This window comes from Lathamus discolor, chromosome Z (genome assembly GCF_037157495.1).
Source record: "Lathamus discolor isolate bLatDis1 chromosome Z, bLatDis1.hap1, whole genome shotgun sequence".
In the NCBI taxonomy this organism is placed as follows: Eukaryota; Metazoa; Chordata; class Aves; order Psittaciformes; family Psittacidae; genus Lathamus; species Lathamus discolor.
The window spans coordinates 74923234-74945500 of NC_088909.1; the positions used below are offsets into that span (position 1 = coordinate 74923234).

At 39.9% G+C, this 22267-nt stretch overlaps 1 protein-coding gene across 5 annotated transcripts in view; it reads right to left on the minus strand.

Moving 5' to 3' along the window:
- The window catches only part of FOCAD (focadhesin), a 100871-nt gene extending 80456 nt beyond the window's left edge, over window positions 1-20415 (minus strand). For 2 of the 5 annotated variants that reach the window (XM_065661520.1, XM_065661524.1), the window contains exons 1-8: window positions 20334-20415; window positions 17506-17578; window positions 16496-16568; window positions 15970-16058; window positions 13299-13373; window positions 11621-11775; window positions 7266-7370; window positions 1155-1256 (exon numbers count right to left, since the gene is read on the minus strand). In XM_065661520.1, coding sequence (XP_065517592.1) covers window positions 1155-1256; window positions 7266-7370; window positions 11621-11775; window positions 13299-13373; window positions 15970-16026 — 494 coding nt within the window. In that variant the 5' untranslated portion in view covers window positions 16027-16058; window positions 16496-16568; window positions 17506-17578; window positions 20334-20415. Of the gene's footprint in view, window positions 1-1154; window positions 1257-7265; window positions 7371-11620; window positions 11776-13298; window positions 13374-15969; window positions 16059-16495; window positions 16587-17505; window positions 17579-20318 lie in introns of those variants that run through there. The other 3 variants (XM_065661521.1, XM_065661523.1, XM_065661522.1) reach the window with 3 other exon arrangements.
- Window positions 20416-22267: the final 1852 nt, after the last annotated feature.

Below are 22267 nucleotides of genomic sequence, written 5' to 3' on the forward strand. Positions count from 1 at the left end.
AGGTGGTGCTTGTTGATGTGGTGCTTACAGGCACAGTACTAGGTTACAGTTGGACTTGATGATCTTAAGGGTCTTTTCCAACCTAAATGGTTCTGTGATTCCATGATTCTATATTCTCAGTCTGGAATGTATTCCACAGAATCATTTGTACAAAAAACAGCAAAGAAGTTTAAGATATTTTCCTTCTCAGCAAGAACAATTCCTGCTTTAATTTAAAGCAAGCTACCAGGAAAAAATCCACAGCTCATTCCATTGTTCAGACATCTGACAGGACTCTTCACATGTCCCAGATTTAGTAGGTGAGTGAAAGAGCAAGTCTGAAAACAGTATTTTAAAATTACCCTGATGAATTAAATTGAACAAAACCCACTTTTGCATCAAAGCCTTACTGTGGATCATGTAGTCTAAGACTACTAGAATTTTGAGACATTAATAAACTTATTTGTTTAACCACAGGAACAGAATACAGAAGTCAATTTCACTGTTCTATTTCTCTGTTGGATTTGTATGAGTCTTCCAGAAAACAAAAGAGATACCTTTTATTTGAAGAGCATACATACAGGTATAAAATCAGTGAAAACATTTGGCACTTAGCCTGCTATGGCATTTGGTGTCTTACACTGAAGCTTCATTGGACAAGTTCCTTTGAGATAAGCATGAAGAAATGTTGAAATTGGTGGCAGCTTTGTTCATTGTTACAGGTATTTTTATAGAAAAAAACAGTGGCACAGCCTTTCTAATTTTTTTAAATCAAGAAGCATACATTATTTTTAAAGATCTCATCTTTATGGTGATATGTAACCATCTGTGCTTTACCTTTATCATCTCACCATTTTGTATAGATAAGTTATACTTGCATAGCAGTCAAAATATTGACAAAGCACATAATCAAGATTGCTCAGTGCTACGAATTTTGCACACATTTTTCCACATTCATAAAAATTACATCAATATAAGAGTTCAGAAAAAATACATATTTTTGATGGATTATTCTAGTACTTCATTAATATTCTATTTTTAACCTTTAAATGGTGTCATTAATTTTTATAATTACATTTTTCAAGACTGCTCATTGCAGCTGCCTTCAAAAAAAAGTTACACTCATATGATTCAGTTGTCTACATGTGCTATTTTTTAATTATTCATTTCCTTACTTCTCTGGACACTGATGGAAAAATACTGTTATCTGCTGCAGTAGAACTGGCCAGCACTCAGGTCTGTTTTCAAGGACATTGATTAACGGATGAGGATTGTTCCTGAAACACAAAGAAATCACATTTATATCTATAATGCAGACAGCAATTGTGCAAAATAAATATCTTTAAAATAAAAGCAGTGTAGAAATAGACAACTTAACCCTCTGGTATTAATTCCCTTTCTCAAGTCTGCCAGAACTGCTATGATGTCAAAATAGCATATTTTACAGAAACTTCAGGAAACAAGACTTAAATAATAAAAGAATCTGTATTTGAAGTCCTGCTCTGATTTTTCTGATTTTTGAAATAAATGTTTAAGGATTACTCTTCAAATGTGTGGCCCAATTCCAGTCACTGGCAGCAGCACTATGCCCTAGCAGTGGGCTCTAAGCAACACCCACAGAAAAATCTGAACCCCACAAAACATGCCAGTTCAGTCTTTCAAGCATAGGTACAGATCTTCAGCACTTCACAGCAGTCAGTTTGACAATCATGCCACTTACTACTTTAAATCTTACTCCAACTTCTTGGTTTTACTTTTTTATTTTTCCAGGCAGCAAAAGCAGCAGGAAAGGAGAAAGGCCAGCATACCATCAGCCTAGAGATCTCCACTCTACTGCCATCCCTCTAACATTTGAAAAGTTACTGATGCCTACCTATCACCAGCACCTTCTCCACCTCCAAAGTCAATCACTGAAGGCCATCAACACATCCTAAAAGTGTGATGCTCCTGTAAAACAGTAACTATCCTTGCACAGTAGCAGGTGGAAGAATAGCTGAGCAGGAAGAGAAACCTCAAGTATATAATTTGTTCTGTCATAAGAAAAAGAAAAGTCATTCCACTGGAGTAAGTTACTATAAGAAAGGAAAGCAGAACATAAGGGTCTGGACATTGAATTTCCTGGAGAGCTGGGAAATTGGGAAGAACTGGTGATGTGAAGGCAGATTCATCACTACCTCCATCACCTCCTTCTGGAGTTTACCTACTGTTCTTGCTATGACTGACCCACTTACTCCCATCTGACTGCTAAATGTCCCTGTTTTCTCCCAGCTTCCTTTCCTGCTTCATCCAACTACATATTCTTCTCTGGGATACCAACAGCTTAACAGCAGACAAAGTGATACTTCCCTGCTCTCAAAATGGAAGCAACTTTCCTAATAGCAAGTGAGAAAAGTTGGAGGAGTCTTGCCAATTGCCACAGATCTGCTAGAAACATGTGAGAGAGCAGGACTATATGAATAAATGGAAGGCAACAAATGCATTCAATACGAATACCCCTTTGGCTAGTTTGGGTCAGGTGTCCTGTCTCTGCTTCCTCCCAGCTTGTTGTGCCCCTCCTCAATGGCTTAGCATGAGAGACTGAAAAGCCCTTGATCACAGTTAAGTGCTACTGAGCAACAATTAAAACATGGGTGTGTTACCAGCATTGTTCTCAGACTAAAGCTGAAACACAGCACTGTACTAGATACTAGGAAGGAGAAAAATAACTGTCACAGCTAAAATCAGAACACTGTCTTTCAAGTCAGTTATTAAAAATATGGAGAAGTTTAATTCTTCTCATCGCTGTCTCATGAAGATCTGGAAAAACACATGCTAATAAGCACATTATTAAGCTTATTAGCACAAGATAATGAAGATTAGATTAAGGGATATTGTCATTGCAACCCAAATACCTTCACTGAGAACAGAAATTTCATAAAGCAACAAATGTCAAGTTAGCATACAAGAATCAGAAGCTGGTAACTGAAACTGGCAAATTCAGATTGGAAAAAAAAAAAGAGGAAGAATCAGCCACTGAAGCAATTTATGAAGCTCAGACTTTTTTATGTGTTTTGGTTGGTGGGCTTTTTCCGGGGCGGGGGAGGGGGGAATGACAGATTCTTATGTTTCATTTGTGGTTTTTGGTTTGTTTGTTTTGTTGGGGTTTTGGTTTTTGACAGTATCATTTATCAGGCAGCAATCTAGAAATACTGTTCACACACCATGCCAGGACCTTTAAAGTCCATAGCCTTGAACAGGCATCCAGAGTTATAGCAGCAGTTTATTTTAGTAGCTTTGTCATATTTTTAGAATTAATTACCTTTCCTAATGAAAAGAATTTAATGAAAACAAGTCATCTAAATGTTGCTATGACACTGAAGTCAGTCAGCACATGTGATGTATCAAGTCTAAAATGAAAATTAATTACTATCCAGAAAAAAAGGCAAGACTTTTATGACAGATTTTGTGTGTACTAAAATGCATAGAACTGCACTTAACTGGCTGATGAAAAAAATTAGCAAAGTTCCATATCGAACACTAACTGATAATGAAATGCTTAAATGCGCAGCCTGAAAAAATTCCATTTGGTAACACTATTAGCAGTAGGAAAAAATCAGCTGTGTAGGTATAATTTATCATTAACACTAACTGAAGATTCATAAAATGCACATCTTTAAATGACATTACAGTGCTACTACTCTAAATTATTGCCAAAATATTTGGGTCAGGATAAAGCAAAAAATCACAACCAGACACAGCAGCTATCCACCTGTAAATACATAAGTTTCTAGGAAAACAAAGTTATATATCTTACCAAAGGGGCAACAATAAAACAAAAATTACTTCTAATGTCATCTCAATGTTCTCATTACATCTCTGGACAAAAGAGCGCTCCAACCAGATTTAAAGCACAAATTCAGTGTCAGATCGCTTTTTCTGTATGAAGGAACAATGTCTGCTATTAACATAATTTTCTGTGTATGCAGCTTCAACCCTAGTCCTTTCAGAAAGGTGGAACAGAACTTTATCAAATACGCATTTTAAAAGTATTTTTCTACCTGCTCTGAATTAATTTTGTTTTTCAGAAAGTTTCAGCTCTCCAGAATTTTTAGACAATGTGTAATCATTTAGAATAATGTATAATACTAGTTCATTAAAAAAACAAACAAACAAACAAAAAAAAAAAGGACGTTGAATAGCTTTCAGCAGATATTTTTGGCCAAAGCTCTGCACTGAGAATGCTGACAAGCACTCCTCGAAAACCTCTCTTCCTTGTCCTCCCACTCAATTCAGCCTGAGCTTAGGTTACTGGACAGCTACATTAAATATACTGCTTTATGCCATACAGTAAATAAATCCCCTGGGAGTGCTCAGTTCTAGTCCACAGTTAGACCAACTTGCAAACTATTTCTGTCTCTGCTACAGCACTTCCTAACTTCAGAACAAACAGTGCCGATCATTCAATACACAAGTTTAAAAGTCACATAATCTTTTTCATGCATCCTTAAAAAAATTCCACCAGATTTGCTTTGGTATTTATCCACCACTAGAAAGCTACTTATTAAAAAAAGAAAACCAAACACAACAACAACAATAAACAAACACAAACCAAACCAAACAAACAAAACACAACACACAACCCCAAAAAAACATAACAAAACCAACGAAACAACCAGCTGCATTTACACAGCTTATGGAAACAATCAGGAATCCCAAAATTCAGTGACAGGAAAGGCAGTTTTCTACTGACTTACATGGGTAAAAGGAGTATTTCCCACTTCCTGCAGTAACAGAGGAAATCAATTCCCTGTTTTCTATGGTTAATTTGCTTACAGAAAGTGGAAAAATCTCAGGATTAGAACTACAGAGGCTTCCCTAGATGAAACTGGAAAACTTACCTGGTGGGCTGACTTTGGCTGTCTACAGGTGCCCACCAAATTGATCCCCCCACTCCCTCTCCTCAGCACAATGGGAAGAAAACAGTATGAAAAACTTGTAGGTTGAGATATAGGCAGATTAATAAAGAAAAAGCAAAGGCTGTACATGAACGCAAACTCAAACAAAAGGATATACTCCCTATTTCCCATCAGCAGGTAATGCTCAGCCACTTCCTGGGGTATGTAGTAGGGCTTCAGCACCTGTCTTAACAACGTCTTAATAATGAATGCCCCCCATATCCCCAACTCTTTTCTCTCAGCTTTTATAGCTGAGCACAATGTCCTATGCTATAGAATATCCCTTTGGGTCAGCTGTTCCAGCTATGTGCCCTCCCAGAGTCTTGCACACTCCCACCTTACTGGTATCGCTTTGAAGGGGTGGGGGTGGGCTGGAAAAACAGCACTGCTCAGTAGAAACCAAAGTACTGGTATATTATCAACACTATTCTAGCTGCAAATACAAAGCTCAGCACTATGATGGTTGCTATGGGAAAATCTAACTCAACCAAACTCCCCCAAAACTACAGACATTATTTTTTCTTATTTCTTTTCAGGAACTGTTCATGATACTAAATTGTATCAACAGGCAGCATTTTAAAAGTAATACTATTGTCCAAAATTAACATTAGTCTAAACCAAACTTATTTATTTATTACCCTGTAACACTGGTTTTGAAATGTCCCAACAGAGATCACAATAGAAAACTACTTGAGAACACACTGGTGCTTTTTGATTCTTCGTTGATGATTTTTGTATGGAATACTTCTGCATAGTTGATAGCATAATATATTAACACTGCAACAGGAGGCTACTGTAGGTGAGTTACGGTATACCTTCTTTTATTTCTTCCAGAAATCAGGTTTAATGGCACTTAATAGAACACAACTACAAAAATTGTTACATAATAAGTCACTGAATAAAGACAACAGACATTTCTGTACACTAAAAAACAATAGTCTGATCTCAAAATCACATGGCATTGACCTCCTAGATATTCAGAACCAAGCCAAGAAATCTGACTTTGGAACAAAAGGAAAAACAAAAACGTACTGGCTAAGTGTTAATCTGCTGCTTATTTTCAGTTTTCTATTATTTTAAACTATTCTGGATGACCAAGTTACACCTGCCTCATGTTTCCAGCAATTTTTCTTTTGGTAGCTGGGGGAAAACAAAACAAACTGTAGTAAGATTTCTTCACTTCAGCCACATCCTACTACCCTCTTTTTCACACAGAGCATGGATTGCTTGAACTTAACCTCTTCTACCACAAGACTTTAAATGAGTTTATTTACTATTAAAGGTAAAGTTTCCAAGAGGGTTCCACCTTACTATCCACCTTTCACTACCTGCCTTTTCAGTTACACCTGTTCTATAGGACAGTAGAATTTGTAGAAACAAATGATACAGCTAGAAAAACCAAGGCACACAGGATTTCAAGAATGCAAGCACATCAAGTGCTCCACAGTCTGTTTTCTTTTAATTCAGTATTTCATTTTGCTTAAAACACGATTCCCGTCTTCCAAATAGTGCCTTTTACACCATTAAAGTATTATAGCTACAGCCTGCTACAATAATACCTCTTAACTGCTTAAGAAGCAACTTGAGAAATGCTCATGACATCTGCCAAGTAGATACAATAATGGCTGTTAATGTCAGCACTGACTCCTGGTTTTTCAAGAGCTAGATGAAGTCACCAAGATGTCCCCATAAGACGGCTGCTACCACCTGACAAGCAGCTTTATATGAGAGTTCTGAATGCATCTTTAAATCATTTATTTTGTATGGCGATCACTTTAACAGTAAAAGCATTTAGGAACCTTATTTGATAACTAGAATAAAGCAGGAAAAACGAGAGGGAAGAGGTCCACAGTCTTAAACAAAAGACTTATTAAAAAGGACTACTAGCCATCATCAAGCTACTATATGTGAACAAGTAACAGTATTTATTTGTTCTTTCTCACACTCAGCCTTCATGTTACCATTGCCCTTTTTGAGCTTCTGGCGGCAATCTTACCCCTGTACTATAAAAACTCCTTGAAACTTTCAACAACAAAAGTAGATCTTAGAATCAGAAAATCATTTAGCTTGGAAGGGTCACGACTGAAAAATCATTTAGGCTGGCCCAGGATCACATGCAATCAGGTTTCAGTATCTCCAAGGATGGAGATTCCACAATCTCTGCAGGCAACCTGTGCAGTGCTTACTTACCTGCACAGAAAAAACCCAAAAAGAAACCAAACAAAAACAAACCAACCAGCCAAAAAAACCTCAAACAACTGAAAATGCAAAACCAAAAAAACACAGGCAGAAAGCCAGTGGAAAAAAAAAAAATAAATTATGGTATCTAAATAAAACCAGTGTGAAACTAACCTGATGCCATAGAGATTCCAGACAGCCTCACTTCCATCTTCTCCCAGTTGAATGGCTTGAATTTGTAGTAATTTCAAAATAGTTTTTACTAAACCATGTACATTCCTGTTGATAAAGAAAAGTGCATTACTGTCACATGTAGTTACATTACTTAATTCTTCCATAAAAGAAGGAACCCAGAAGAAAACTGACACTCCAGAATCCTAGAGTTCTCCTTAAGGACTTTCTCACATTTGCCCACATAGGTCATAAATTCATGTGTCTTTGTTCTCCTTTTCACGTAACGAGCAACACAGCAGAAAGTATAATTAATGCATCAATTAAAACTTTTGATGGTTTGATTCTACCGTATCTTATAACTATATTTGCTGTCTCCAGCTTAACTGAAACTGGTGTTTTTAAGATGCTAAAGACTTTTCTCTGAATGCAAGTATATAGGTAAACATCACAAATTTCCAACATTCCACTGTCTAGGAAGCAAAAGCAAGAGAAGTCACACTGTCAGAAAAGACACTTGAGACACCTAGTTTGTGCTGACTTTTGCTCTCAGGAGCCAGGGACTATAAAACAGAAATACATACAGCTACTTTATCTTCCTCCTCCTATCTTGTTTAATTGAACATTCAGGAAAATTTAAGAAACAACAGTATTTCTGACATTTTGATAGGAATTTCCATATTCTGCTGGAGAGACACTAATGAAATCAATGAAGTCCACCACAAAGGGCGAAAAAAAGCCTCTGTGACCATGCAGTAAAAAGCTTAAGTATACAGCTTACTACTGCTTGGCTGAGCTTACAAGGACAAAAGTACAACTACCAAAATTTTGCTCTCTTCTTCATAAAGTGCTTTTTCAGACCTTTCCAACCAGACCATGCCAAATCCAACACAAGTCCCTCAAGAAAACAGCCTGGATTCTATACTGAAACACACTTTTCACAAGGTGAAAATGTAGAAGCAGAGGAGTAGAAAAAGTCTTGGTCAATGCTTTGACTTTTCATATAGAACATGTTATACAATTGCATCATCACTCCTTAAAAATGAATTAGGCAGTATACTACTAAACAAACCATAATTGCTGCTCACTTTATTCACGTAACAAACAGAAAGCTAATACAATTAAAAGAGAGAGTCGTGGAACAAAATGTTACTTCTATCACACAGTATACGATAAGGAAGGAAAAGGAGAATTGCGTGCTAGGTTTTGTTTTGCTTTGGGGTTTTGAGCTTTTTTGTGGGTTGGTGGGGGTTTTTTGGTGGGTTTTTTTTTGGGGGGGGGGGTTGGTGGGGTTTTGTTTGTTTGTTTTGGGGGATTTTGCCTTTTTTTTTCCACCCTTTTTTTTTCCTTCCTTTTGTTTAGTTGTTTGGTTCATTGGTTGTTTTGGGGGTTTTTTCCCTTTTGCTGCTCCCTCTTCCTTTCCTCCTACCAGGAAAGAAAATCTGAGAAATCTATTTTGTCTGCAATTCCACTTCTCCATCAATGAATGGAACACTGCAGGAACTCCTCAGATGACAAGCTGTAAACAAGGAACTATGCAGAATTTAGGTAACCCTCTTACAGGACAAACAAACCATCATACTCATTTAAGACATGAGAAAACAGATGTATTAGCTGTCTGACATAAAGTGCAGTACACTCTATAATTCCTAAGTTATAAATTGATATACATACACTTAGACTATGTAATATGTAACACAGAAATCCTTCTGACAATCTTAGAGATTACAATAATCCATTGTTTCACAGGTTTTTAATAGATTGATTTAACTACTTATGCTCATTCTTTATTGAATACAGACCACAGAGTTTTCCCATTATCTTCTACATAGAAAGCTGGAGACCAATCTTAAAAATGTGTAAAAATGTGTATGTTTACACATGTATACTATTTTATATACATGCATACACACACAAACACATATATAAATACTACGTTCCATGAAGTTTAAACTGTTGGGGCAACACAGGAAACTGAGTATTGGGTCTGAGAAACAGTTATGGTACAACGATGTACCAGAAAGGTAAGAATAGATTCCCATTTGTATAATGAACAGATAGCATTAATCTTATAAGAAGTCAACTCAGATAAGCACTCAATACTCACCTCTACCAAACCAAATTGTCTTCCTTAGCACACAGAATTTGATACACCTGACAAAATGAAACCCACCAGGTGCACTAAATCCCTGCTAAATTCACCATAATGGAAGAGAAGCAAGAACACAACATGGGTAGTCTTTGACAATAAAACACTCGCCTATCTCCATTCAGCATTGAAAGATGCTCAGCAGTTGCAAATGCCTGTCCACTAGCTGCTAATTTCATATTTACTTAACTTTTACAGACACTGAGCACACAGCACTGCAAAGCCACAGAGCAAACCTGGATGAAGATTTGGCAGAGGGAACAGAATGAAGAACAGCAGGCTATAATTCTAAGAGTCAATACAAAAAACCCCCAGTACCAGCACTGAAATGAATCGATCTGAGGTTTAGTCAGCTACTGAGTCTACAGACATTTTAAACCCACAGACATCCACAGCAGCTTGGGACTGGGACGGCAGCAGAAAGAAGCTGAAAACTCATATAAAATGTTCCTGGGTAATTTAACAGCACGTACTAAGCAATCAGTGATATGTGTTGGTTTCACATATGGAAAAAGCTAAGAATGATAGAGAAATGCCACATATCCAAGCCCATTCAACATAACCTTGATTTTGTTTTTAAGGTTAATTCAGTCCTTAATATCACATTTTACACTTTTTATTTTCTCAAGTACAAAACTGTATTAGCATTTCATTTCCTTATAAACCACTACTGCTGTAACAAGACCTTAGCTGAACAGGAATTTCACATTTCTTAGTCTGCAAGCCACAGCTAATAAACCTTCCCTCCATTTAGAATCATAGAATAGTTAGGGTTGGAAAGGACCTCAAGATCATCTAGTTCCAACCCCCCTGCCATGGGCAGGGACACGTTACACTAAACCATCCCACACAAGGCCTCATCCAACCTGGCCTTGAACACCGCCAGGGATGGAGCACTCACAACCTCCCTGGGCAACCGATTCCAGTGTCTCACCACCCTAACAGGAAAGAATTTCCTCCTTATATCCAATCTAAACTTCCCCTGTTTAAGTTTTAACCTGTTACCCCTTGTCCTGTCACTACAGTCCCTGATGAAGAGTCCCTCACCAGCATCCCTATAGGCCCCCTTCAGATACACAGGACTCAGGTTTCCATAGCCTAAGCACAGGTGCTTTCACTTCTTTGTTAACAATGGAGATTCTTCTCTCAACCCCAAACTGAACTAGTAAATTTTTCTAATTTGGAGGACAGTGCTTTGCAGAAATTATTCGTATTATGTAAATATATTTACAAAACCTTTCCTAGGGATCCATAACCACCTACTACTGCGAACTAAGTATAGAGACAGTATCATCACAGCAAGATCCTAGCTGTAAACAATCAAGTCACAAGGAAAGAAGCAATCTCTTTAAAAATATCTTGTTTCTTAAGCATTTCACTAGTTTACTCAAACCTAACCTCACCTCTGGCTCAGAGTGACCATTAGAAACCTCAGAATAAAACTGATGATGTGACGGTTAGAAGAGGTGAAAAACATGTCTGGAACAGCATGGTTCTTGCAACCAGCTGTTGAGCCCACCAGAGTAATACATCACAAGTGTAGCACCAACTAGCTGGCTTGGCTAAAACAGACTCCAGCATTCTGCAGGAAGTGAATGAGAAAACAGTGCAGAAATCCAGTTAGCTGCCAAAAATCAGAAGAGACAAAGATAACCCCAAGGAACTTTGTAAGACTGGTGTATCTGAATGGAAACATCTTCCCAAGCATCACTTAACTTCCCATTTTAAATTTTATGTGCAGTGTCTTTTTTCCCCCACAACTGCATTCTCTCAGTATGCTGCACAGGCCAGTCTAGCTCAAAATACCATTGTGAGCTGCAGACATTATATTTACAGAATTTTGCAGAGCTAGGTAAAGTGATTTCTTCCTCAGCAGACAGGGAAATAAAATATAGCATTCCTTACCCACAGTCTGACGGTTACTGTATGTGAGCAACATTTCTAAGTTCAGAGCATTAATCTGAACAGCTAACAATTTCAGCCAACACACGCAGGATGAGTTTTTAAGTCAGACCCACAGTGACAAACTGCCAAGATGAAAGCAACAGCCTTCAGCAGAGTGACAGCCCAATGCCAGTCCTTAATGCCACAGCTTATCTGAAGACCCTGTAATTCACAGAACCTTTCCACTTCCCCTGTATTTACAAGGGAAAAGCAATGACTGATAACCAGCTGACAAAAAACACAAGATTAGACAACCAAACATTACCTTGCTGAGGGAATTAGGTTGAGAGCTCCATGAAGAACATAGTCTAGCTCAGCATGTTTCTCTGCAACAAGTGCCACCAACCCCTCAGAGCAGGCTGTTCGCAAGGCAACGTTCTCACTGCAGCAGTTCTCCCAAAGTAAGTTCAGAGCAGGAGTCTGAAGGCAAAAGCAGGAGACAAATGCAATGAGAAAGCTGACACTGATTTTTTTTTTTTTTTCACTCATCTTAAACACACTTTTAAATAAAAACTGAAGTCTTAGCACAAGTGAGGAAGCTGGGGTACAGGTTCTCCAGCCAAGAAAGGTTTTCCCAGGACAGCTCCCACTTTCCTGCCTCTTCCTGCCTGTGTCATAAGTAGGGACAGGAGTCTCCCAGAAAAGGGTAAGGCAAACAAATTTTTCAACAATTTTACTTTCTTTAAAAAAAAAAAAATCAAGATGTAATCGGAAACAACTCAGCAACTGCTATGTCAGCTCTGTCTACAGCAAGATGTATTGCGGACAGCTACAGGCAGGCATACAAGGGGCTATACAAAGGTAAGTTGTCTTTACTCATGATACAAAGTTCTCTTCATTTGTTAGTAAGCACAGAGATTTGGCTATATATGTTAAAACTGTTGCTTTAGTTTTCATACTAAATTTGTATTCACAGGTTCTTTTGCTGGCTTCGTAGCTTCCAAATGGAGAAACAAGGGACATTTTGAAATAACTGAACACTGCAAAATACTCCTGCCTAAAAAAGAGTAACTAATGTCTAAGCAGCACAATATTCTACTTCTTAATGTTTCAGAAGGTTTTGCTGTATTTCAGCTTCAAACCTTTACGGGGCAGCATTATGGGAAGAGTCAGCTTGTACCTCAAAACAGAATGTCATTTGGGAACATAATCCTTGACTGTTAAAGTAGTTTCTGTTACAGAAACTACACACCCCCTCAACATTCCCTCACATCACAACTCAACACTTCTCAGGTTTCGGTTTGCTAGTTTGGGGATTATTTTTTTTTTTTTTTTTAAGGCTTCAGACTGGGAGGAAAAGTCCACAAATAATCTTCTGCTCCTTTCTGTACAAGTTAGCTTTTGGTGAGGAAAAGCAGAAGAACCAATCCTAACTAACACTTCTCGTATGTTGCTGCGACACTTCCAAATGCCAATATTACATATGTCTCTCAGTTAACAAGACAGACTAGCACCTGAGCAAGCTTGACTCATCTAAAACACAAAGCATGCCTTTGCACTATGCTTTCTCTTACAGATATATAAGCTCTCCTTAGCTAATGTTAGAAATAACACCAATACAGGTATGTGAAATGCCATAATTTTGAAATTTTTATAGTGATGCAAAACACTTTCCTACTTAAGTGATGTCTCACCATATGGCACTTCACTTGCAGTAATGTAAATAAATGCAAATAAAACTCTCTTACACTTATAAAACTGAGCAGAGCTAGGTGTTGGTATTCTGCAGAACTAAGACTTCTGCCATTAAGACTTCTGATGGAAGTGAAACTGCTCTTCTGATCACAGAGATATGCTATTTCTATCTGTCCACCTAGACACATATTGCTAACTACCTAAGTTAACTTCTAGGATTTATAACACAGTGGGGAATTAGAAAACATAAAAAAAATGTAAGCACATATGGAAAGGAGAGGAGACAGAAGTGAAAGAATTTCACAGACCTGGTCAGACGCCTGCCTGATTTTCTCTGAAGAAACATTTTCTTTCAGTACTGCAGCAATCAGATGACCCACTGCCTAAAAGAGAAAAAGAAATAAAAAGAACAAACGCAGATCAAGCATTATTTTTTTATTCTCAAATAGAAAGAATTTACACTGCTGTTGCATACAATCATTTCAATTAGGCAGTTTACATATCCCCTAGCATATCTACTGCCAGAAATGCTTTATTTACTTTAAACAAGGCATCTGTAGTTAACAGTATTCCTCATAAAGCTATTCTGTAGCAGAGATCATTAACTAGATCAAAATTTTCAAAGTTCCTCCAAAAAAATGCTTCTCAGAACAGCACATATTTGTTCATTTGAAGTTTAAGACTAAGCATTTCATTCTAATTTGATAGAAGGAACATATGATTTCCTCAAACTGCTTTTAAAAATCTAAATGTGCACTGAGATATTGGAATACTCTGAAAAGGTTCAAGGTGCTTGAATCCAGGCATTTGTTTCCTGACTCATCTCTAATGACTTACTCTGTCTCGTTTCTTAACCATTGATACTGATACACAGAAAACCCTCTCTGTGAGAGACAAACACATTTTTATACAGTAAGAGCACAAAAATGTTTCAGATTATCACTGTACCCAGAACAGCAGCTGCGTTTACTCTATGGTAAGGACAGACACTTGCTTTTGGAAAAAGTAAACTAGGAAGTCAGCCAGAAAAAAAGTAATAGGGACATTCCTGGTTTTTTAGTGCATAAAAAGACAGGAACACATTATTTTAAAGGTTTTCACATTCCTTCTCCTTTCAGGATTTATTTACACTTCATTTAGATACTAGTTGCTAGGCTGACATAACAAACAATAGCACTCTTGAGATAACAGTTCCAATTTCCAGGAAAGATGACACTTTAAACCTTCCTCGATTATGAAGGTTATGCCTTTCAAAGGTCTGGATATGTATTCTAACACTTCTGACTTAAAAAGACTGGTTTTTATTTGGGAATTTTACTATTCTGAGAACAAAATTAGAAAATGGGACAAAGTCAGATATGTGTATCTGTTTCTCTGCAGTTATCCCATTGCAAAAGCAACAATAGCAACATGCTCCCCAGGCAGATTAGATCTTTTTAGGGCACTTACAAAGTGGATCTTCTATTATTTTTAATTTTTCCTGCTTGGAAGGACATTCAGAAAGTAATTCACACCCACATTCTTAAAACGTTCTCGTTATACTGGAAAAGGGGCTTCTCAATACAGTGGCTTTTGCAGTGAGCTATACAGGAAAGTCAAAATGTGAATTAGTCCAATACATTTCAAAAACTTGATTTTGAATAGAGTGGTAAATTTTTTTGACCTACAAATTATGCTCAAGTTCCTCACTTTGCCGATCCTTGTCTGTGTAGATTACATGCTCTGCAGAGCAGATGTCTTGGTCTCAAAAAGAGAAGACATCTGCCATGAAGTTGGATCCTGGCCTGATAACAGTTTGAAGATTACGGAACGCTTTTCAATGGTCATAGAATATGAATGGAAACTAGCAAAACAACCAAAGCACAGCACAAAATCAACCAAAGTAGCCCTTAATGATGTGCAGCTGTTGTGATGAACCAAGACACTTCAGCAGTACTTGTACCATGGTGATATTCTTCCGCACTGAAGAAAAATAACCTGGTTAAAAGATGCAAAACCCCATGCTTTGAGGCTAGTAGTGATATGAACTCATAAGCAGTACAACACACTTCACTAGACCCTACATGAATCCTAGCAGAGACATGGCTTCCTCTCCTAAACACCAAACTGATCACAAGAGGACTTCTCTGTCTCTCTTTCAAACTTAATTACTGTAAACCACTGTAGACTGAGCTGAATTGAAATGGCAACAGAAACACTAGGATGCACAGACTACATACACATCGACTTATTCTATCAAACAAATGGCTACTTACTTAATCCTGAATTCAAAACAGGAAAAGGAAGAAAACAGGGAAGTTACCAACGAGCTTACAGCGAAAGAGATAAGTTTTTAATACTGAAATGAGACATGGCCAAAGCAAAGAAGCTGTATTTTTTAACAGTCTATTTTTTTCTTAGTGTCCATTAAAAATGCTATGGTAAACACTTTATGCACATGAAAAAATTTCAGGTGATTATGACCAAGAGGCAATGCATGGCTCTATAAATGTTTGGTCTGCTGATCACAGTGGACGTGAACACAGTTATTCTTTGATGTCAGATAAGACTACAGTAGTCCATCAGCTCTCATCACACAGGAAGAAAGCAGCTCAGTTCTAAAGACAGTTCTGTAAAGTACTGTCAAGTATTTTAACCTCCCATATGGTATCTGTAACTCCTGGCTTCTCTCAAGATCACAGGGTCACTAAAAAACATTTGCTCGACTTAAACCTTCCCGTCACAGAAAGTTTCTGATTTTCTTGCAGATGCTTTACAGTGATGAGCAACTATGCCCAATGTCTGGATTACACAGAGAAGGCAATTAGTATTTGTTTATAACTTGAGAATACCCTACTTCTAGGGCTTTCTGCCTTTGGAGCAAACCCCCCACCCTCCCCAACATCTTCTTTATCACCTTTTTACAGGCAGGCAGCAGGCCTTGGAACAAAGGTTTCCACAGACAGTTCAATTTGTTTAATGTTTAAAAAAAAAAATTACCTGTGATTGAATAACCGCATTAGGAAATTCAAACCGCTTCTTAATGTCATCCAGCATTTTGGCTCTGTTATATGACACCACCTCTCACTCTGCAAAATAAATTTAAAAATATACTTAGGACTAGGAAAGAAAGTATGCTACTTGCCACAAACAAATACACGAGATTTATCTTGTACTTAACAGCAGATACAAACTTTCAATTTTCTTCCCCCTCCTAAGTCTACCTATCACCTCGCTTTATGGGCTTTAACCCATGAAATACAGAACACTCAGTGGTCTTGCACAAAGAGTGGGTGATCGACATTTCTTGTGGCTGGAGCAAAATAAAGTTCCTTACTGCATAGCATATGTGTAGTCTGAGAGCATTTACTCTTGAGAGCCTTTTAGGGATATCTCATTGCCTTGAAAACTGGACAGCTCAGAAGGAGTGTTCACAGTTTCTAAAACATTTATAAAATTCAAGATTCTCCACAAATTATTCAATTATTTCATGCAAAACCAGAAGTAAAACAAACAAAACACCCACCTGTGAGATTGTAAGTTGTAATTGTAGTTCGAACACTTGACAAAAAAACTTTTAATCTGGAATATGCAGGCACCTACAAATACACAGGAAACTCAAGTATTGTGAAGAGGAAAAAAAAATAGAGAAGAAAGCTTACTTTTAATGCATTGTTTTACCATCTATTTTCCACACTCTTTTTTTGACAGGTACAAAGAGCAGAAAGTTTTTTATCTCAAAATCCATATTTAACAGAGTATCTCTTTGTAACTACAATGTTGAATGCTATTATTTCACACTAGTAAAATACAAACTAAATGTTGTTTCACAGTTCTGCTAATCTATGCATATGGTTTCATAGTTACTCATCTGTGCAAAACCAAGTCTTTCACAACACTATAAATTATTTGGAATTTTTCTCTCTGCTGACTTTGCCCTGCAAAGAAACAGGTCATGGAAGATGACTACTGGCAGCGTTATCAGACTACCATTAAAATTTCATTCTTTCAAGAAGAGGTAAAAAGTTCACAGAACACATTCAGCAAACTTAAAATTATCAAAAGAAAGGCTTTAAGAAAGTAGTACCCAGTCAAAGGATGGTGGCTAATGTTCTCTGAAAGCTTTGAAGAGATAGCACTTTCACGTTGCATTCATGTTGCCATCTGAACTTTGCAGTTCAAGATTTGAAACAGAAAACAGCTATGAATTGCTAAATGCATTCTTGAGCTGGCACACCTCCCCAGGATGCTATTTATTAATTTATATCCCACTTCTCAAAGTGTCATTTCCAGTCTTCCCAATAGCAACCTACATGGAAACATCATGCAATTATTTGAGCATTCAGACTGATGACAGAATGAGACAGACAGGAAGAACGTTTAAGAGAAGCACAGCTGCTGTTGTAGCAACTGCAAAGCCAAAAGATAGTCAAAATAATTTCAGAAAATTCTAAATACGATTTATAAAATTGAACTTAAGCACTCCCTAAATATGAAGTTAAAAAAAAAATAAAGTAATAATTCCACAACACAAACCTTTCTTAACCCAGTGTCGTTTTTTGCCAGTGAAGATACAAAAGCTATCAAGATTAGGTCAAGACTTAAGACACTGTGAAAAGAAAAAAAAATAAAAACAAAAAGGTGAGGGATTTTCTCCTCTTCTTCAGTTTACATAGTTAACGTTAATTTGGAGACCACTTTCCAATAATTAAAAACCTAAGATTCTGAACAACTGTTTTGTTACTTTTATAAACCATGGCTACTGCACACTCTTTTCCTCTTTCCCAGGAATGGCAAAATTTTCACACAATCCGAAGAACTGGAAAAGCAATCGCAAAATAATGTTTCCTACTCTTAAACTGTCTTTTATGACAAAAAAACAAGGAGGGTCAGGCTTGTGAGAGCTTGCTAGTCTTTACAGCCCATCAACGACAGCCTTGAAAACAACTGGTAAGCTCTACCATAGCTTACAACACTTCGGACAGCATTCTGTCTCAAAAAAACACTTAACAGAATCTTCTTTAACCTTGAGATACCTGGTCCAGTGGAAAGTGTCCCTGCCTGTCTCAGTGGGGCTGGAACTAGATGATCTTTAAGGTCCCTTCCAATATATACCATGATATGAGTCTATGATGAACAATTTCTAGCATTGCGTAATTTATTTCCAGGTTGGAGCTGACAGCAATATTATTAGCATTATACAAAACAAAACCTTTGCAATGGAAGCAGCATTACTCTGGCACAAATCTATCTATCTCCAAAATAAACTCCATGCAAGCAGTTCCTTCTCATTTTTCTGCCTCCAGAAGTAAAAAACAGTACAGGAATACTATGAAAGGGAATAATTATCTTGCAGATTCTTATAGCAGTCCTCTTCTAACATACTGCAAAGGGCCCTGCCAAAATAGCTGGTCTCAGCAAGCAGACACTGGCTACTAAACATCCCAAAACTTATCCTATGTATGTCAGCAGCCTACCTAGCTATAACTAATTACACCTCACTCCTCCAGAGAAATTTTTTATTTGTCTGTCCTAAACTTTATTTTTCCTGCTCTCATTGCTGAAGTGGTACTCTACACCATCAACCACACAGATAAAAAACACCTGCCTCAGACAAAAACCAAATACACACACAGAGGTGTGTGCACAAAAGATAAATTTTGAAAAGGCCAGGTATAGGAAAGAGGCGCTTGCTTTCTCAACATACTAAATGTGAATGGTAAGCAGCTGTGGTGGGTTGAACTTGGCTGGCTACTAGGTACACTCCAAGCCCCTTTATTACTACCCCTCCTCAACTGGAAACTGGACAAGGGAAGAAAATATAAAGACAGAATTATGGGTCAAGGTAAGGACAGACAGAGATAACACCAATTACCATCATGGGCAAAACAGACTCAACTCCAGGAAATTAGTTTAGTTTATTACCAATCAAATTACAGTAGGGTGATGAGAAATAAGAATAAATCTAAAAACACCGTCCCTCTAGTCCTTCCTTCGTCCTGTGGTCAATTTCACTCACTCCTAATTTCCTCCCAAGGCAGAGCAGGGGAACAAGGAATGAAGTCTGTGGTCATGCCCTTTCTCTGCTCCAGCAAGGGGTCCCTCCCACAGGTACCAGTACCTCACAAACTTCTCCAATGTCAGTCCTTGCCATGGACTGCAGCCCTTCATGAACTGCTGCAGTGTGAGTCCCTTCCATGGGCGCAGTCCTTCAGCAACAGGCTGCTGCTACAGTGTGGGTCCCCAACACGGTCACAAATATTGCAGCAAACCTGTTCCAAGCATGGGCTCTTCTCTCCATGAAGCCACACATTCTGCCCAGAGCCTGCTGCAGTGTGGAGTCCTCTCTCCAATAAGCCTGGCAGAAGCCTGCCCCAAACAGCAGCCTGCTTTAGTATGGGGTCCTCCACAGGCTACAGGTAGATGTCTGCTTCACTATGGCTCTCCATGGGCTTCAGTGGAATCTCTGCTTCAGCACCTGGAGCACCTCCTCTCCCTTCTTCTGCACTGATCTTGGGGCTCTACCAAGCTCAACGATGCACTCAGCTTTGGACAGAAATGGGTCTGTCTTGGAGCCAGCTGGCACTAGCTCCATCCAACATGGGAGAAGCTTCTGGCATGCTCTCACAGAAGCCACCCCACACCTACAGCACTCACACTATCACGGCCTTGCCACTTAAACCTAATGCTAAGAAGGCCAAATATTGCTAACATGACTGAAGCAGACAGGGGGTGTGTCCTGGTTATTAAAAGTTGTCACTGCATCACAGTTTCAGATCCTGTCCATACCACCTTATCAGAAGCAATTACGATAAGGTAAGCTATGGTAAATAACAGAAAATGATCACTAGGAGCACTGAGATCACATTTCCTACATTAACTGACTTTTGCTCATTGCTCAGGACTCTCAGTTCAAACCCGTGCTCCTACCAAACCAGCAGCGACACCACCTGCAAACACTCCCTCCCACCGCTTGTGTGTCACAGATGCAATAATTCAAAACTCCCCAAAATAACCAGGTTTAAAGAAAATAAATTAAAATCCAACCAACCAAAATCCCCCAAACCAACCCAAAACCAAACATACACGCCCCCGCCCCCCCCCCCCCGCAACGGCAGCAGTTGTTATTTCTCTGCTGGCCGGATGCCGAGCCGGTGTGCCCGCCCCGGTGACATCCCCTGCGGGCCTCGCGGCCGTCGCCGAAGAGGGTCCCCGGCGAGGAGAAGGCCGCGGCCCCTCACCGCCGAGGCGCGGAAGGAATTCAGCGCCCTCCCCAAGACCCTGCGCTAGCGGCGGCACCGGGCACACCGCTCGGGCAGCACAGCCTCCCGCCGCCTCGCGTCCCTCACCTCGCCCCGCCTCACCGATCCACCGGGCCGGCTCCGGGGGCGCGTCCGCCTCACTCCCAATGAACATGGAGCGCCGCGCCAGCGTCAGACCTTGCCCGCCAGCGGCGAAGGCGCCTGCGCGGCCAATGACGCATGCGCGCTGCCTGGCGGGAGGTCGAGGTGGGGCGCGGTGCGGGTCACGGGTCGGGAATGAGGGGTCAGGTGCGCGGTTGCGGGAGGCTGTCATGGCGATTCGGGGCTGTGCCACTGGATTGGTGTGTGCCGTGCTTGGGTGAGCACGCCGTGCGGCCACCGTGACTCCCGCAGCCCAGGCTGCCTCGTCGAGCCCGCCGGCCATTCCTTTGTTGCAGGGTTTGGCCAGGTTTCTTGCACTTGTGCATAAGGTGCTTTGGGCTGAGGCTTCTGTGCAGGATGTGAGGTGTGAATTAGTCTCCTAGTTCTAGGCCAGCTTCAAACTGTTCCTTACATCCAAACTGAAATGGAGACTTAAATCCGAAGACTTAAACGGACTTTTATCCGTTTGGATGGAAGCATGGAATCACAGAATGATTTGGGTTGGAAGGGACTTTAAAGCTCATCTAGTCCCAACCGCCTTGCCATGGACAGGTGTACTTGCTACTAAACCAAGTTACTCAAAGGCCCATCCAACCTGGCCTTGAACACAGCCAGCGATGGGGCAGCCACAGCTTCTCTGGGCACCCTGTGGCAGTGTCTCACCATCCTCACAGAGAAGAATCTTTTCTGAATATCTAAACCTCCCTCTTTAAAGCGATTCCCCCTGATCTTCTCACTACATGCCCTTGTAAAAAGTCCCTCTCCAGATTCCTTGTAGGCCACTTTAGCTAACGGAAGCTGCCCTAAGGTCTCCTCTGAGCTTTCACTTTTCCAGGCTGAACAAGCCCAACTGTCTCAGCCTGTCTTCATACAGGAGGTGCTCCAGCCCTTTGATCATCTCTGTGGCCTCCTTTCTTTGGACTTGCTGGAGCAGGTCCATGTCCCTCTTGTGTTGGGGGCCCCAAAGCTGAATGCAGTACTGCAGGTGGGGTCTCATGAGAGCAGAGTAGAGGGGCAGGATCTCCTTCAACCTGCTGACTACACTCCTTTTCATGCAGCCCAGCACACAATTGGCTTTCTGGGCTGTGAGCAACTGCCAGCTCATGTTGAGCTTCTCGTCAACCCACCCCCTCCAGGTCTTCCACAGGGCTGCTCTCAAGCCATTCTCTGTCCAACCTGTAGCTGTGCTTGGGGTTGCCCCAACCCAGGTGCAGGACCTTGCACTTGGCTTGGTTGAACTTTATGAGGCCTGCACTGGCCCAGCTCTCAAGTGTGTCAAGGTCCCTCCGGATGGCATTCCTTCCCTCCAGTGTGTCGTCCGCACCACATAGGTTGATGGTGTTGGCAGACTTGCTGAGGTTTGCATAAATCCCACTGTCCATGATGCCAGCAAAGATGATGAATAGCATTGGTCCTGGTACTAACCCCTGAGGGACACCACTCGTCACCCATCTCCACTTGGAAACTGAGCCGTTGACCACAACCCTTTGAGTGCGACAATTCAGTAAATTTCTGGTCTGCTAAGTGGTCCATCTATCACATCCATGCCTGTCCAAATATAGACTAGGATGTCACAGAGGACAGTGTCAAATGCCTTGCACAAGTCCAGGTAGATGATATCAGTTGCTCTTCCCTTATTTGCCAAGACAATGGCCCCATCATAGAAGGCCACCAAATACATTTGGCATGATTTGCCTGTAGTGAAGCCATGTTGGCTGTCACTAATCACCCCCTTATTCATATGCCTTAGCATAGTTTCCAGGGGAATCTACTCCATGATCTTGCTGGGCACTGAGGTAAGACTGACTGTAGTTCCCTTTTTTTTAAAAAAATGGGGGTTGTGTTTCCCCTTTTCCAGTCAGTGGGAACTTCGTTGGACTGCTGTGACTTCTCAA